Source organism: Lagopus muta, chromosome 8, assembly GCF_023343835.1.
Source record: "Lagopus muta isolate bLagMut1 chromosome 8, bLagMut1 primary, whole genome shotgun sequence".
Lineage (NCBI taxonomy): Eukaryota > Metazoa > Chordata > Aves > Galliformes > Phasianidae > Lagopus > Lagopus muta.
In genome coordinates, this window is record NC_064440.1 from 13,293,531 (window position 1) to 13,312,247 (window position 18,717).

Genomic DNA, 18,717 nt, shown 5'->3' on the forward strand with positions numbered 1-18,717 from the left:
GCAGTGTCACATAAATCCCAACTCATCACCGCCCACCCCCATAAAACGATCCATAAAGGAATTCCATAGGACAGAACACTTCCTCGGGCTTTCTGCTAATAAGCGCTACGCCATGGAGGAGGCAGAGACATTGTGCGAGATCAGCGTGCAGACGTTCATTCTGCACACACAGGCTTTGCCATAGGCACAGGCACACGTTTCTGAAGGCCTCCTGCACCCCGCAACGTGCTGCATTGTTCGAGGAGGAAAAATATCTGAGAAACGCTTCCCGCATGGCCCGAAGGCCCCTTCTCTCAGGGCAGCCCCTGCCGCCTTCCACCACCATCACAGAGAGGACACAATGCAGCTGAGCAGCACCCTGCTTATTTAACGCAATAATTCCACAGCCAAGAACCGAAACCGTATTTATGAATCGAGGAAACCAGAGGGAAAAAAAAACCCTCGTGGATACCCCAGTGCACCTTAAAGGCAAATGGGGGGAAAAATAATCACCACGCATTCACTTTTTTTCTTTTTTTCCTTTTTTTTTTTTTTTTTATCCCTCGACAGAAACACCGTGCGGATTCTGACCCACACCTACGGCTCCGCTACGGCAGCACCGCGGCTCTCAGACCCCCAGGACTCCGCCGCCCCCTCGCGCCTCCCCGCGGCCCAACCCGGCCCAGCACGGCCCCCCGGCCCCGGGCCCGACCTGTGTGACGGCGGAGGCCGGGCGGCGGCGAGGGCCCCCCCGCGCTGCCCCGCGGTGGCGGGCGCAGGCCCGGCGGAGCAGGCGGCGCGGAGGGAGCGGCCAGGTTTCCGGAGAGGAGCCCACCCCCCCCGGGAGGCGGGGGGGAAAGGGCCCCGGGCCCGCACGGTGGGAAAGGGGACGGGAGGCGCGGAGCGGCCGGTCGGCGAGGAGGCGGCGGGGCCCTCGGGGGGGCCGACGGGGCCGCGGTCGGGCCGAGGAGGGCGTCCCGTCAAGCGTGAGGCGACGGCAGCCGCTGCCAAGCGAAAGCCCCGCCTCCCGTTCCGCCGAAACTCGTGACGTCGCCGCGCCGCCGGCAGGAGGGCAGGAACGTGAGGCGTCACCGAGCGCGTCACGGCCTGAGGGCGGCCGGCTGCTTCTGCGCACGCGCAGGAAGTGGCGGCGCAAAGCCGCGGCTGAGGGAGCGCGCGCACCGCGGGGGGGGAAAGGCTTCGACGTAACGCTGCTTTCTGTGCTACACACAGGTGTACCAAACCTGCTGCTGGGAGGGGCAGCGTGCGACCAGAGAGCAGGGCCAAGGACGGTTACAACTACGAAAGTCTCCCATGAGAAGTATTGGGAGTTAGTATTTGAGGACTGCTTTCCTTTGCTACACAAAAAGCTTGCAAAGACTGCAAAGTAGCTCTGCCACTGATATATGCAGCAGAACAATAAAAGCAAGTGTTACCATCTTAAGAAAACAGGAGTGCGCTGGAGACAGACGTGGAGATGAGCATATCCAAGAAAGGCACAAGGCTCTGAATCATACTGTAGTAAGAACTGCAACACTGACATGAAGGAGATGCAGTCATCCTTCTATGTTATGACATGCTGTTCTACAATTGGCCAAATTGTCAGCCTGTTTATGAAATGCCTGCTGTGACCTAAAGTCTTCAACTAGAAAGCTTAAGAGGTGACCTTTTGTGCTAAATGACAGGGAAAGAGCCAAGAAAAATGCTGACTGCATGTGATGCACTTGCACCACCAAGCACAATCAGTGATCCACAGCACCTTACACAGCTTTGAGAATACTTCCAGTGCTTCCCTTGCCTTCATGTTCCTGTTCACAGCTATTTGTCAGTTTTAGTATCTTGCAAATTGATTTCATTCACGGAAGGATTAGTATTAAGTAGTTTTTGAGGACTGCTTTCCTTTGCTACACATGAAGCTTGCAAAGATTGCAGAAAAATGTCTGCCCCTTTCCTTTGCATTTCTGCACAAAGCCCTGATAGCACAGAACACTCTCAGTGCATCACCAGAGCCATGTAGGGGTGCTCTACTTCATCCCCATAGGTATGCCACAGTAATGTGGGATAATATCTAGAACACAGCATTTTCAGCATTTGGAGTGAGATTAGCAGCCAAATATTGACTTTGAGAATATAATAATGTATGTATGTGTATATATGCATATAAAGCATACAGTGTTTATAATTAATGTACACACATACATGTATATTATATACAATATCATATATAAGGAAATCACCACAGTATTTACAACACTGACTCATATTGAGCTCAGTCCAAACCCAGGGGTATGGTTCTAAGATAAGGTGTAACAACACTGGAGCAAAAATCGCTTATCAAAACAGTATGATTGCTGATATGGAAAAAGAAGAGGATAAAAATAGATGACAGAAGTTGCAATAAAGCATATTAGTTATTTATGCATTCAGTACAAACACTACATAAGCAATGGATGTTGGGAGGAGTGAGGGTGGAAATTACAGGGTAAGCACATCTTAGGATAGCCTACTCAAGTAATTGACTGCAATCTGGCAGCATGGCTCTATCTTGATTCCAGAATCAATGCTTCATTGCAGTAAGAGGTTCTCACCTAGCACACTGCTTGAGACAAGTGGCTCTATTAGTTAACACTAAAGCTATAGCTTTTAAACACTTCAAATAGGCATAAACCAGCTCCTTCTAGTGGCTACACTGTTATCCTTCATTCCCCCTCCTGCCAGGTCTGTCTCCCTGCCACTCCTTCCCATAGCTGGCACTATATTACCATGCTGTTACCATCTTTTTTACTACAACCATAAAATAATAGTTACAAATCTTTGAAATTGCTGATTTAATCAGGTGTAATAACTGGCAAAGGAACATGCTTTTCGAAACTCAGTGGGTAAGGGAAGTTAAGACAGCTTCTCCTAGGAATTATCACTAGTGTAAAGACTGTGATGCCAGAATGCCTTGCACAATGAAGAGTCCCCCCTCATAAGCAGAAGAGCTAACACTGTTTATAAATTTATGTCCAGCCCACAAGGATTCAAACCACATTAGTTCATGTCTTTGTTGGTCCTACCTGGTTCCTATGCAGCTCTGTCTTTCCATGACAGGAGGATTTCTGTAATTCCATCTACTTCCAATGCAAGTACACCATCATTGTCAGGTTGATGCCAAAAGACAGAGCAAACAGTTCTTTATTACACCTTTCCACCTAGAAGCCCACACTTGAGATCTGAAGTGAGAAACAAATTCTTCAGACTGCATAAAGCCATGGTTAGCATTTATAGCAGCTAATTCCTTTACCACCCAAAGAAGTTATTCAACATGACGACAGAAAAGACAACAAAAAGATCTCAATTGAGAGATGACAGCTAAGGAAGCTCCTATCTACCACCACTTTGAGACTTAAGATGAAACAAAAAGCAATGATACAGAAAAATATCAACATTCCTGGTTGTAATTCAGACTGCTTTAGACACAAATATCTGACAAGGGACTTCCTCCTCCCACCTAATAGATGCATTTCTTACTAAGACTGACATCTCCCATCATACTCAGTTTTCACTTTAGAATGCATTCCTGCTAAGTGCGACATGTGCATACTTTCCTAAAGATTGTATAGGATGTTCTATACAACTGTTCAGAAGAAGACTAAGCTACAAAAGCTTGTAAGAGGCAACTGTTGCCTCATTTGTTTGTTTACTTTAAGGCAGAGCACACATTACTGAAGAGTAAAACTGATCAGTCTATATCTGAATAATTAATATTCCTGCAAAGCATAAGACAGAAGGCTTATAAAAAATCCCCTTTGAGGAACTACACTGTTTTCATAAATGTAAAGCTCTACAACATATTCAGATATAACAGTGGACCACACAGCAAGGTAGCAGTTATTAAGCGCCCATTTATCAGTTCAATGATTATATGGTAGTAGGTAGGCAGAGTAGGAGAAAGTTTACCAGAGGTAAATGTCAAAGCAACCTAGGAGATTTTTACTGGACTGTAACATTCTGACATTCTACTCTGCTCATCTGCACTGGACAGTAAATGTTTAAATTTCAGTGTTTGAAACATCAGTCTCCTCAATGTCTCCTAAGGTTTCTCAGTCTTTTTCCCCCCACATTCACCCTCCTTGTAAGATAAATAAAAACAGAACAATCTTCCCTGAACTTCAGACACCCAAATCTTATACAGGTCAGTGATGTTTTTGTTATCACCTTTCTTTCCCTTTAAAGAAAACAAAAAAAAAGCCACACAACCCTGAATGCCCTTTGATCAAGAGTTGTTGTCACAGTAGCATAGGAAGAGCTTTGCTTCAGCTGATATTATCTGCAGTATGCACAGCAGAAATCTGAAACACTTGTGCTGCCAGCTGAAAAAAATACCTGTTTCCACAAGGTGCTGTGAAACTTTAAAAAAAATAATTTTAGAATAATTTTTGTTTGCATACAGAGTCACTGAAGTGCCAAGGACCAATGTAATTCTCCATTCTGAACGCTAATTACTTCATTACCTTACTGATGCAAGAAGTGGTGAGCTGGGGGTGAGGGGAAGGCTGTGAGCACTGCCAAATCATTACAGCAAGGCAGCCACTACTGTAATACCTAAATAATGTAATGTTTTGATATTGTTCACAGCAAACCTCAGGGGAGCTTAAAAAAAATAGAAAAACATACTGCAGAAAGCACTCTGATGTTTTCCCTTCACCTTTCAAGGGTGTATTTTCTGTATTCATATGCTGTACCTACCTCTAGAGTGTTCTGAGTATGTCTCCTATTGCAGTCACCTGCAGTGCATTATGGCTCCACACACACTTGCTGTTTCAGCTTCTTGTCAGGGAAGAAAAGGACACACAGGAAGAAGCCTCTTCTAAAGAACTGGCTTAGATCTGAAGACATCTGTTGTTTTGCCTGGAGGTTGAAGAAGACAAGGTCAAATAAAAGTTCCTTTTACTCAGCACAGCCCAAAATTTGTTACAGCTCTTACCTGTGAAGTAGCTTACGTCTAGGAAGCTGAACACATCTCCCACAACACAGAATGCCACCCTTCCTGATGTTCTATTTCACAGACAAAAGTGATGCGTTTCATCATCAATATTTATAAACTCCCCCCCTCATGAATATTCACACTCCAAAGTTAAAGAGATTTGCAAGTTAAAAATATTACTACCTTTGTGCTCAAATCCTGTAAAGAACAAGAATTTACAAATAGAAGTAATTGTTTCATCAAATCACTTCCATTTAGTGGTAAATCTACATTTAATGTCATAGAAGCTCATAGTCAAATGTGAAATTTAGTTTCCCTAATAATTTAAGTGTAGTTAAACAGGGTTAAGACTTCTGAACATAGAAAAACCTCTCAAATTAATATGACTTAAATGCAAAGGGCTACTACACTTGCTATGCAAAAGGTGCATTTTCTTCCAGAAATTCTGTGCACCCTGAACTAACATGTACAATCACCAAAACAAATTAAAAAAAAAAAAAAACAACACTCAGATTGGAAAAAAAAAATCTTATTTTATACCCCTCCTCTCCACCCCCAAAAACTAGCACTAAAGACTCCATAAACACCACATTCCAGTATTTTAATTAAGACAGAAAGTCAAGCACCTTTGGAGAGAACACATCTGGTGGACACCCCCATATTCAATCCAAAATTAAGTACTGATGATGTTACTTCCACGCAGCAACTTGACTCCACAAATTTCAGTTAAAACAATCATTTATTTTAATAGTTTAATCAAAGTTATCAGACATGAGAACATTTGCCTTAAAGTAATTACAACAAACAGCCTCTTCAAGTAATATATTCCAAGACCTACTTGTTTGCTTGTTTTTTAAATGGAAACTCTCAATGAAGCATAAAAATCACACCTGTTTCAGGAATGCTGATGAAAGAAGTGTTACCTAAACAGCATATCAGTAGAGAACACAGTATGGATAGAAAGCATTTACACTTGTAAATGTAAGATTCGTAAGCTTTTCTTTCACCACTACAGCAAATTGCAAAAAGCACTGCAATATACACCACAACCTATGCTTCCAGATTTTGCTATGAAATTATCAAATCAATGCTGTTCTCCATGAGTGTATCATATACCTCATTATTTGATTATTCTATGAACAAATTTAAGTGGCAGCTGCTCATCTCCTTAAGTCACTTTATCTGCAAACAACTAGAAATATCTGATATGCTTCATTAGTTTGAAGCCGAAAAAACAGTACCCTGTGATTTAACCTACCACTGCTTTATTTTATTTCCTCCCATCTCAGATAAGTACTTTAATCAATCCTTTACATCACTGTGAGCATTCAGATTGTGGATGAACAGAAACAATATACTGCTAACAGCCACCACAAGGATTACTGATGCAGGTACCAATAACAAAGACTTATTCCCCTCCCCAGAATCATTCTGTGTAAATGATTCTGTAACATTCTGCACTGCAAATGAAAAATTGATTTTACACCTTCCAAGGGCCAGCAAGCATTAGAGATGTCCTGTGCACATTCTCAAGTTTTAAACATGAGGATGTGGGACAGTGAAAATCTATGCAGTTATGTGAGGGGAAAAAAAATAAATCAGGTTACTGGTAATTGTAATACCAAGTTACAAAGTGAGATTATCAGCAACTGTGAAACTGGGAATTTCACGGTACTACAGCTTTGGCTTGAATTCACCAGAAATAAGCTTTTTAAGCATTTCAGAATTTCTTCCTTCTGGTGGTGGAGGCCATCTGTTGTGATCTATGGAGAACAAAACAATGGACTTAGCTGATACAGAAAAAAAGCTTTTTCTTTTTGCATGCTCTTATTGCCCAACTTCAAACACATGAGGGGCATTATTCTTAACCCATTTCTTACCTGGTATTTCTAAGCTACTGCCATATAAACTCTCGCCACCATCTATAATCATGGTTATCCCAGTTATGTAAGAAGCAGCCGGAGATAGCAGGAAACACACTGCAGGAGAAATCTAACAAACATGACAATTTTAATACTTCTTAAACTTCTGGCAATTGGTTATGCCCAGGATGTTTGTAAAAACAGACACAGGTGAGACACAGCTACGTTTTCTACTCAACTATGAAAGCCCCAACAATCTTGAAACCTCACTTCCAGCTACAAACACCAACAAGGTAAAAGCTGAGTAACAGCTTTCAAGTACTTTTAAGATACACTTTTTCACATTAATCTTCATTCTTTCAGACCTCCCTGATAAAAAAAAAAAAAAAAAACTTTCCTAAGAGCACAGGCCAACTATGGGACATTTTAGCTTCAAGCGCAAAATTAAAGTCTCCCAGTTGACACTACTGCACATTACTACAAGCTTTTTCCTTTCTTTATACTCCACCATTCCAAAATTAACTCCTTAATGGTCTCCATATAAAGTGGTTTTAAAACAGAGACATAGAAATGGGAACATCACAACGGTTCAGAGATACATTACCTCCTCAGGAACTGCTGATCTCTTGGCAGGAATCTTTGGTATTCTCTTCAGCCACATATCTACACCCTGTTCTCCATAGTTGGCAACCGCAGTTTCTGAAAACACTGTTCCCTGTATTAAAGCAGAAAAAAAAAGTTCAGTTCTTTCATGCGTTAAGTTGTGACCATTGTTAAATTATAAGCTTACTGGGGTTTTCTATGGGACTAACAACCCAAACAAGACTTTAATACAATTTTTTAAATTGGATGAAAGTATAACTTATAAAAGAAGGTAATTGGACTGATAGTTACATCCCTGTTCAAATATACTAATTCACATTGTTTTAATTCTTCACCACCACACCAACAACTCTTAAACTCAACTGTTTCGAAACAACAAACATTTCAAATTAAATTGCAACAGAAGCTACAAGAACCCCAAGAACGAGTTCGTATTTTTGTTTATAGTCTGCAAGAATACCAGATTGACTCCATAGTGAATTACACTGGCATTTTGCAATCAGATTTCAAACTCTCCCTACTGAGCTGTCATAGAAGCCCCTGTTCTGATAGTTATAAAAACCATCTTAAATTCAATAGGGAGGATGTAGGCTACAGTAAGAGAAACAGAGGGTTCCACATTTGAGTTCCGACAGAACATTTTGGACTCAAGTTTAAACAAGACAACGATTTAATTTGTTCATTAAGAACATTTCAATATTTCTTTAAGATGTGAACAACTGTGTTTTCACTACGACAACCTCATTTGTAAAACCAATTTATTTTTTCAGAATGCTTATTTCCCTCTATGTAGCCAATGAATATACAGATGTTATAATTAAGAAATATACAGGAAAGTTAGGCTAAACAAGTTACCACACCCCAAAGAAGAATGGATGGAAAGCTTACTCTTGTCCTGGGCTTGCTAAGAAGACTCTAAGGGGAGCAATCTCCAAAAGAGATCCTTCCCCAATGGTAGTCAGCTCTTAAATGGGGTCTAGGAGAGGTGGAGCCAGGTTCCACCCCTTCCAACAGCACAGAAGAATTGTCTTCACCTGTGCTCCCAAGGCTGAGCCATTGCTCACCTCAGGTGGTCAATCAGAGGTTCAGGCCATGATTCAGCAGTTCCCACAGACCCTCTCACCATACACTTTCCCTGCATGTTACCAGGCCCATGAGAGGCAGCAAGTTCTGCATGGTTAATACAAAATACATTCACAAAGGTATCAAGTATAAATAACTAAAAAACAGATTTTTGTCATTAGCAGAGTTAAAAAATTAGCAAAAAAGCCAAACCACTCAAGTGTTTGCCTGCCAAAAGTCTCCTTTGGCAGATGCTATAAAGTATAATTAATATGATTCATTACGTAATTAGCATGCATTAAAAATATGCACACATACTAATGCTGTCCTAATTACTTATTTCCTAAAGTCTTGATAAATCAAAAAGCAAACAGGAAAAACAAGATAGCAGATCTTCATATTTAATAAGTCAGAGTAGTCTCAGAGGCAATTTAGAAGAGCCATTTCCTGAGTCTCCCATCAAGCAATTTTGAAGCGTGCCAAGAGAAAGCAAACCAGGTGTTTTAGTGCAGGACATCTACATACCCTGCTGTGGATCCTACACTGGCAAAAAGATCTTCCTAGAAAGATACTAATAAATCTGAGATTTACTAAGCTGTGAGATAAGAAATTCTGAATGTGGAAGTAGCTAGATTAAGGTTTAGTTTTCGAGAGAGCAAGTGTGAAAGAAAGAAACAGCCATTAAGAATGAAGATTACTTTAACCACACTAGACATATCTCAGACCTCAAAGCTGGGCCTGTATATAGCCTCTGCAACTGCTGCATCACAGGCTACAAAAATACAACTGGCCTTTACACAAAGTTGCTTTGTGTAACTGCAACATGTCATCTACTTCCTCAAAAACACAGTAGGCATATTTTGCTGACCGACATAGCAGTGTCCTATCTGTGTGTACTTCATAAAGAAAAAAATGAATATCAGATGTAAAAATGTGTTTTTATAATTTCTTTGAGTGAAGGTGAACGCTGCCTTTTCACCACTAAAACTAACCCAACTTGACAAGATTTAAACATTAAAAGGACACATTCAGAGATGCTCAACATAACAGCAAACACAGGCAGAAGTCACAAGCACACATGAACCATATTCAAAATATTTAGTAAACCATTTCCCCCACATCTGTCTCGTTATCCAAGTAGTACAAAACACTCCCAAAGGCACTTGGGAAAAAAAAGGGCATGTATGGAAAGCATATGGGGGAAGCGTATGAAGAAACTACAAATTCATAATTAAAAAAAAAATCCATAAACAGTCAGAAGCTCTAGGTTTTAGAATTCCTTTCAGTTTCAGAGTGTTAACCATAACCACATATGGTAGGAAGTTTAATTACATCACTTGCCATTACTTACAGGAGCAACACTGTTGATTCGCACCCCGCTGTGGGCCCATTCTAAAGCTAAAGTCTTGGTTAGGTTATTCACTGCTGCTCTTGCAGCTCCTGAGTGCCTATTGAGAAAAGAAAGCAGAAGAAGCACCTTTTCCCTCAGCTAAGTGCTCAATATTAATATCCATGCAGCTTCACTAGGAAGTAGTAGTGTTCCATGTCTGGACCACTGTGATTTTCTAGTTCTTAAACTGTGAAGTTATTGTCAAATTTAGCAGGCTTACACTATATAATTGACACTTCTATAAGAAAATCATAAGAATCTAGTTTGAAAGTAGCCTTACTTAGCCATCCATACCTACATACAAGTTCTCTGGTGAACTTTTCCAAGTAACTTAGATTTTTTAAAATTATTATTCTTTGTTCAACACTCCCATATTCTATTCATAGTGACAATTCAGATGTATCCAGAGCATAGAAACTCAAACGACTGCAGCTTCAGCACCACCATGTGGATCTCCACATTTATTTCATGCTGCTAAGAATAAGCCAGTGAGAAACTGAGATTTTGAAAGATTTAACCCTGAATGAGGCCTAAGGAAGTTAATATAACACTGTTGAAATTCTATTCAAGAAATATATATAGAAACTCAGAGTTAAATTAGAAAAAGTAGTTTCAAAGAAGAAACTCAAAACTCAGAATTCTCCCCCTCTGGAAAATGCCCATGCACAGCATTCTCACTACTTCAAATTTTTATTTAAACCAACATTTTCTGACAAATATTTGTCTTACACAAGTTAAAACTCTTTTGTTGGAAAAAGGTTCAATCAGAAGGCTTACATCCATTTTGAAGGTAAAAAAAAACAATGTGAATAAATTTATTCAACGTCTGCCTACGAAGATGCTATATTTTCATGCAGATAGTTGTGATCATTTTTTGTCAGTATAGAAGAACCATAAACATGATGTTTTTTGTACCATTCTCCCAGTCAAGAAAATAGCAGAGGAAACAACTGATTTCCTGCATTGGAGACCTTCTCCAATAAAGAGAGGTACAAAGAGGAAACATGTTAAAATGCTAGGTACATTCCTCCTATTCCCCATCTATCTCTACTGTAATTGTTTATGCCATCAAAATCTGACAGCAAGAGAAAAAAAACAGATGCCAAGTTCTTGCAAAGCCATCAGAACAAGTAAAGGTTTAATTTCAAGGCAACCAGTTCCACTAGCATCTCATTCCCAGTGAAAGCTTTACTAGCAAGTTTTGCTTCACAGTTTCTTACAAAGTAGCAGAAATTATCAGAGATGTCCTTTACTCTTACAGTCTCCATTCAATTAATAAAAAGACTCACATGCAGCTCTCTCTCTCGATATTAACTACCATATTTCTATTACTCAGCTGCTGTGCATTGTACACCTTTCCAAAACACAGTATTTAGGAGTAAGGAATTGCTCTATGGGGAGAATAGAGGAAAGTGTAAAAAAATATATATATGTATATTACGACATTCCAGGAAACCCATTTCTCACGGCAGCAGTAATGTTGACAATGACTCCTCCATGTTCCTGCATCCAGGCATTGTACACTGTGCGAAGGAGGAAGATAACCTATAAATACCTGAAGAAGTGCACACGAACAAACTTGCCAATTGGACACTAAATCTGGAGTCCAACTACAATTATGCTACAGACTTCCTCTGCATATTTAGATTAACAGTCTGATCTTCATACCACAACCTCATCACTGGATCAGTCATACAGCAGGTACAGCCTAAGTAAGGCTCAGTGATTGTCAAGGACACTTGTGGAAATCAAGACCTTGTGTCTCCCATGTAAATTACTAGCATTGCCACTTTCCTAATACTATCTGAGAATCACATACTTTGAATTTATACCCATGGTGGGTGCAAAGACTTCTGTGTTTCTCAGGAAATATTGGCCATCATAGTTAAGTGTTTTTCCAACAGACCTGTGAGTATCCAAACCAACAGATGCCTCCAAACCTTGCCTTTAAACTAGAGATTATTCCTCCCCTAAGCATGCAGATGTGTAACCATGTATTTGTTTATATGAACAAATATAATGTACACTTAAAGATCCATATGACATTTGTGAAAACAAATATCCACTATCAAATAAGTATGTGAAAAAAGAAGATAGAAACTACATTTTCTTGCCTTCAGTTGTTAAAAAAAAAAAAAACAACAACCAAAATTCCATTATGCATAATGTTAAGTCCTCACCTGCTTTGCAGCAATAGAAAGTCCCTGTCAAATTTGTGTCTATCACAGCATTCCAGCCTTTAGCACGAATGGCTTCAGAAAGACTTGCAAACTGGCCCCCTCCATTATTCACCAGGAAGTCAATCTTCCCATGCAGATTCAGCGTAGTCTTCACCAAAGCTTCTACCTAAAAGAAAATATTTTTTTAAGTGTGGCAAAGTGCTGATTAAGCTACAGAACCAATCTCACTCTCAGACATTTTCTCTCATACGCATTCCTACACATAAGTAGGAGCCTTCAAAGAGAGTAGAAGCTTAGTATGACAGGTTTAAGCAGCCAAGAAAGATTGGATTGTACCTACATTTACTTAAGAAAACTTTCTGGTACAATGCAGGAGCTACATAAAATACCAGCACTTAAAGAAGAGGCTCTTCACTGTTGAGGACTTGTGAAAGTAAATTAAAAAAGTCTGCTATTTAAGATGCAGTGATATATCCTATGAGCAAAGGATTATCCGCATCCAGTGCTGGAAGGCAGCTACAGATTTCCTTTCATCTGACCCATACGCCTGTGTTCCTAACAGCAACTGCAGTATCTTCTATTAAGAGATTTACACAAGGTCCAACAAAATCCCCCCCCCAAAAAAGATAAACTAACTAAATTACGCTGCTAATCAGAAATCTTTCTGGGTTTTGTATTTTGTGATGGAACAGTTCTGACAACTAAGCAAGCTTGAATTACTATTTTTTCCCTTTTGTTAATACATGTGCAAAGTCCTTTTATTTTGCTCATTTCTCAGTATCTGGTGTAACAGCTGAGAAAGATGTAATGACTCATCAGAAACACTTGAGAGGCTGTCCTCCCTACCTAACCACGTGTTTTAATAAGCTTTTAAGATGGTATACCTCAGTTAAAATAAACTGAAAGCAGACAGCAAGTTTTAAAGCTTAAGAAGCATATGGAACCCACGTAATTGTACAAGTCTTGTTTTGTAGACAGATGTAAAGGATGGAAAGTACAATAACAGCAAAACCCTAGGCTACAACAAATGACAAAATGTTCAAAAACACCAGCCACCAGCCCAAAAATAAAGAAGCTACTTACCTTCAGAAGACCTCAAATATACAAAAACCTCCAACAAGACATCCTTACCTCCACTGCTAACCCTTAAATGAGGTCTGGGAAGGAATAGATCCTGCACCACCCCTTCTTCTCACTCAGTGCATTGCATGCATTTGAGCTCCCTAGGTTGGCCCTGCCTTCCTACCAGCTGCTCAATCACTGCTTCAAGCTGTAACTTAGCATTTCTGTGACAATGGGAAATAAGAAAAACTAAAAAACACTCAGTAAACAGGAAGCTACTTCCATATTTGTGAAAATACTGGAGTTACATTGCTGTGTTGCCTTTTTTTTATGATTTTCCCCAAGGCTGGAAAAAATCTTGCTTTCTATTTTTGTATTGATATTGTTTCAGGCACTACACTCAGTTTACAAATGAAATAACTTTCGACAGTTAATGTATAATGTTTCTTGAATAGAAGTAAAAGCCCAAAAGTACTTTGTCTCTGTTTTCTGCAAGACAGTTATGTCCAAGTTACAAACAAATGCTCACCATTGCTGCTCCTGGCAAATGTGACAAAATATGCAATAGTCAGCACTGGATGTGAGAAAGTCTGCTATATCCCTCAGTTCTAAGATCTGACAGCTTTAGAAATAATAGTGTATGGGAACTGTTGATCATGGCCTAAACCTCTGATTGACCACCTGGGGCAAGCAAAGAGTCAGCTGTGGGAGCACAGGTGAAGGCAATTCAGCTGTGCTACTGGAAGGGGTGGAGCCTGGCTGCACCTCTCCTAGATCCCATTTAAATGCTCACTGCAACTAAGGGAGGTTTCTTTTTTCTGGAGGTTGCTCCTTGTGGAGTTTTCTGTGAGCCTATAACACTGGTGAGGATTTTCAATTATTTTTTTACTGTGATAATCTTATTAAGTTTAACTTCCATATATATACTGATTGTACAGTTACCAACTGTTAATTTAAGATTATCTTAGTTACAAATACTAAGTAAAGTGTAAAGGAGTACTATTCTGCCTATAAATTTAAAAGCTGGAAATGTGTTAAGTGTTTCTTCTAACTGAATAGCAATTCTAGAAACTATGTACCAGTGGCCAGAATTCTGCCATTTTGATAGTATTACAAAGCTAACAGACAAGGATGAAGCCAGAATAGTAAGAGATAAACAAAAAAACCCATAAAATGTCATTTTATGGGCATTGCCTGATCATGATCTAAGCCAATGATTGAGCACCAGGTGAGAAGGTGCATCTAACTCAAGGCATTCAGGTGCAAGGAATACACTTGAGCAGCCAGAAGGGATGGACTCAGGGTCCACCCCCTCCTCACCATCATTTAAGGGTTAGCAGTCAAGGAAGCAACATCTCAATTCAGACACTGCATTCTTCTTGAGATGCTGCTGGTCCTTGGAAAGGGTAAATCACCTTCTTCTACCTAGCTTTTTAAACTAAATTTGAACAAATATCTTTATAAGCATGTTCCTATTCTAGTAGAAGGCGTTGTTGCTTTTCATTGCTTCATGTTCTCAAATCAGTAACACCTGCCCTTGCATAAGAGCATTTGGAATGGCTAAGTATGTAAAATGGCTAAATACTTGTATTCTTATGTTAAAATGTAACAGAACAGAAACTGCATTCCTTATAGAACTTCCACAAAAAGCTTCCTGAATTTTCATAGCAATTTTTTTAGTTAAGAAAGTTCTTCTTACTTCTTTCTTCAAAAGAAAGAAGTAAGAGCTGATGGAGAAGAACTGCAGTGAGTTGTGTTATGAGATTGACTCAAATGAAAAACTCAAGACTGATCTCTACCTTATCCATCTGAATCCTCTCTATGAGGCATATGATGTAACAGTGGTTTAGAAGAATTTCCTTTAGCAAAAGATAACCAATAAAAGGTTCCCCAGTATAGCATGAAAAAGCTCTAGGAAAGTTCTGGTGTAATCACAAATGATTAGAACTTAAATATAAATGGAAGACAACAGTTCTGTGTTGAAGCTGTAGGATAACAGGACAGAAAACAAGTTTCTCTAAATATATAAGCATAGCTACCTGTAGCACAGATAATGCCTGAACACTTCACAAAGCACTATATAAGAAATGGCTTTGAGTACATTAAAAAATGGCTTTGAAGTCTTTTAAAGCTACCACAGTTGCTCTGACAATTCCTTGTTTTTAAACAAGGAACAGTATTTGTTTGGTACAGATATCTTCCTTTACCATCCAAGCCCTCTTCTATTTTATGTAACACTACTGTTAACTTATTTTCAAGTTAATGCAAAAATAAGATTCATAAGAAGGCTGTTAAGCATGCCAGACTATCCTCTGCAAGAAGACTTTGAGGAAAGAACCTCTTCTCTTTCCTGTTGCTTTAATCATGCAAGTTACCCTCTGACACCTGTCACAACCTATTATATCACACTGCTGATGCTGGTAAATACTAACTAAAATTCACTCGTAGGTGAAGTGACATACTGCACAGCCTGAGGGTTCTTCTCCCTCAGGAAAAAAGTCTAAGAATATCATTGTGAATATTTTATGGCTTGAGCTGTTCCATGAGGGAGGAGTTTTTATTTGCTTTATGGTTGTATGTTAGGATACTTCCAGAATCCATGTAGCTTCTAAAGGTTATTAATATCTCTTTACGTTCTGGTAGATTTTAACAGAGGCTTTAAAAGGTTAAGAACCTAGTAGCAATTGATCAGTGGAATGTTTTACAGCAGTTTTAAGTTAAGCCTGGCATGCTGTTGGATTCCTTAATGTTTAATTACACAGATAAAAATTGAAAGATGAATGCAGACTTCTGAAGAACCTCGATGAAGTACTTCTGCTCTTGATCTCCCAGTTTTTGTAATATAAGAAAGGAAAATAAAAATCTGGTATGACAATAGGAGAGCACTTACTAAGGACTGAGAGCAAAAGTTCTGCACACCTCAAGTTGCAACCAGAATGTGAAACGTGGATAGGAAAGTGGTATTTTTTCCCTTCAATATGGGCAAAACTGAAAACACAGGATACATCTCAGGTTTACTTGTGTCAAGACACAAGAATTGAGATCCTATGCTCTGACTTCTGTTTGAAGGAACGACTCTGAATGACTCCATCTTCACAAGTAACTCCCCCCTCAAGAAATGACACAGAACCCCATGAAGTAGGCTCTGGGTCAGCTCTAAGAACATAACAGTTCCAAAGTGTGCTTCTCATAAAAAAAATAGTAGAAATGTGTGTAGTCAGAAAAAATCTAAGAGTAAAAATGCTTTCCTGTGTAGTTGCTAAATTACCTTCTCTTAGAATGCACAGTTTTATTTAGGTCATATCAAGTGTTTTACTGCAACTGTCTCCTGATCTAAGGTACTTCTGAGGGTCAGCAAGTAACTTCGGGGGTCTGAGGATTTACAGACACAATATACTCCTGATGTGTTAAGCCCCAGAAGAAGATTATTAGTTGTTACCTCCTCTTCTTTACGGATATTGCACTGTATAGGAGTCACTTTGGCAGGACTCATTGAAGAAAATGTATTATTCAGTTCTTCTGCAGTGGCTTTTAATCGGTCAAATTTACGAGCAGCAATAACAACACTGCAACCTGTGGAGAGAGAATGAAAAATCTTTTAGTTTACAGTCAAAATTGCAGTTACCCCCAGGCTAATAGCATGAGGAGATATGCTGTAGGATATGCATTCATTAGCCACTGACTGGAAGACACAATGAAGAAATTCTTGTGAGAGAAGAAAGAATGACTGATGTGAGATGCTTCTTAGCAACAAGATCCCAGTGTGCCATGCAAGGAACAACCAAGATAAAAATGGTTATATTCACTCTCCTTCCTGCAGAAGGGGAGATAGCCTGTGAGTTGCAGTCAGAGTAGCTTTCAGGCATGACTTTGCAGCTATTTTTCAAGCCTGTCTTATTTCAAATTATGAGATTTAAAGATGTTTCAGCTGGTCTTGATTACAAAAACTTGCTTCTGAAACCTCAAAAATCTTACTGTGACTCTATCCATAATTTTGACCAGGAGTGAGTAAATGTAATGCTCTGCTTTATAACCTACAGAGTCTAAGCATGATACAGTCGTGAGATTAATTTTTATCTGCAGACTACAGACAGCAGGAACAGAGGCTTCCCTAGGGCACTTCTACTTGCTGCGTAATCCCAGATCAGGAAGGAGAGGAAAAAAATGCTTAGGTGCTCAGACCTTCTGCTTTGCATGCATGTAACTTAAGTACAAAATTACCAGTCAGCATTCACATAACAAATGGACTATTTTATTGTCATCAGAGGACTAAGGATAGATTGAAGTCTGGTGATTGTCACTACAGACTGAAACAGATCCCACCATATTAATCCCTAGTACAAATCCATTTGGCAAGGTGGAAGGCCTCATTCCCACCTTCCTCCTGATATAGTCTTTGTATCCCAACAGAAGCCATCCATTCCTCAAACTAGTTCTGGTGCTCCTCTGCTTAAACATAAATGAATTCAAAGCACTAAACCAGCCAAAAATGAAGTTAACATTTTGCCAGGTGTTTTTTTTTTTCTTTTTGTTGCTATTTTGCAGTGGAATTTGGCCTCTCGTGATTAAACAAACACCAGAAACAACTCAAAATATCTTGTGGGAGTAAAGAGCAGCAAGCTGTTCATTTGGCTCAGGCTCTCTCCTGAAATTATACATGAAATTTATGTTTTAAAAAAAAAAAGCAAAACTTCTTTCCAGAAGGATGTGCTCAACTATGCATCTCCAAGAAAAGGGCCTTCACCTTTGATCACCAGCCATCTTGAAATAGCACATGTGCAAGTGTTAGACTGAGGTCTCCTGTTTGTTTTTTTTTTTTAGGTGAGGGTCTTGGTCACCTGCACAACAAACTGAGTTCATGGAGAGGCACGTGTCATCGTCATCAGCAATTAACACTAAGCGCTAACTTACTATAGCACTTCAGTGTTTATTTATAAACACACTACAGAATCATGCCCAGCAGAAGAGTATTTTTGCTTGATGTGCTGATGTAGGATGAGGGCAGGTTGTGACTCATAAGGATGACTGCATCTACTGCACAAACTTCAGTGAAGTCTGTATTTAACAAAGAATGATCAGACCATTTCCTGTGACTGCCAAGGTGGGCAGGGACAGATGCACTTCCAGACAAAGGGCTTAAATCTCTGCAAAAGGCTCTGAAGGAGGTGGGTTATAAAAACAACCTGCATCGTGACCAGCCACTGCTCATCGGTATTTGTTGTCCAACCAGCCCTTCTTCTAAATAAATAAATAAATAAACCAGCATAGCCTGCAGTGCAAGGCATACGTGGAAATGGTTCCCAGCAGGAGTGACCTACGCCCCGTAAGCTCACCACAGACCCGCTCATCGAGCGCTACTACCTACCGGACGCCCTAACACCCGTTAACCCGAGACCCCCACGGCCCTCAAGGCCCCCACCCCTGCACCCCCCCGTCTTCGCTTCACACCCGCCCACCTAACGCCAGCAAGTCGGCGGCGATGGCCTTGCCGATGCCGGTGCCGCCGCCGGTGACGATGGCCACCCGCCCGCTGAACAGCCCGGCCGCCAGCAACCCGCGCCGCGCCGCCATCTTCCCCCCTCGCACGCAGCGGGCCGCCGCCGCCCCGAC

At 40.2% G+C, this 18,717-nt stretch overlaps 2 protein-coding genes across 7 annotated transcripts in view; both read right to left on the minus strand.

The window, feature by feature from the left end:
- MAP3K2 (mitogen-activated protein kinase kinase kinase 2) overlaps nucleotides 1–5,433 on the minus strand; it is a 41,394-nt gene extending 35,961 nt beyond the window's left edge. For 3 of the 6 annotated variants that reach the window (XM_048954002.1, XM_048953999.1, XM_048953995.1), the window contains exons 1-2: nucleotides 4,711–5,433; nucleotides 3,039–3,194 (exon numbers count right to left, since the gene is read on the minus strand). The gene's annotated coding sequence lies outside the window, so the exon portion shown is untranslated. Of the gene's footprint in view, nucleotides 1–691; nucleotides 978–3,038; nucleotides 4,609–4,710 lie in introns of those variants that run through there. The other 3 variants (XM_048953996.1, XM_048953997.1, XM_048954000.1) reach the window with 3 other exon arrangements.
- Nucleotides 5,434–5,718: 285 nt separating this feature from the next.
- PECR (peroxisomal trans-2-enoyl-CoA reductase) lies at nucleotides 5,719–18,716 on the minus strand. The gene is made up of 8 exons (XM_048954008.1): nucleotides 18,564–18,716; nucleotides 16,547–16,680; nucleotides 12,046–12,211; nucleotides 11,307–11,388; nucleotides 9,827–9,923; nucleotides 7,415–7,525; nucleotides 6,829–6,940; nucleotides 5,719–6,711 (listed from the first exon to the last, which is right to left on the minus strand). The coding sequence occupies exons 1-8, from the start codon at nucleotides 18,676–18,678 to the stop codon at nucleotides 6,623–6,625; spliced, it is 906 nt and encodes a 301-aa protein (XP_048809965.1). The 5' UTR covers nucleotides 18,679–18,716; the 3' UTR covers nucleotides 5,719–6,622.
- Between the last annotated feature and the right edge of the window lies 1 nt (nucleotide 18,717).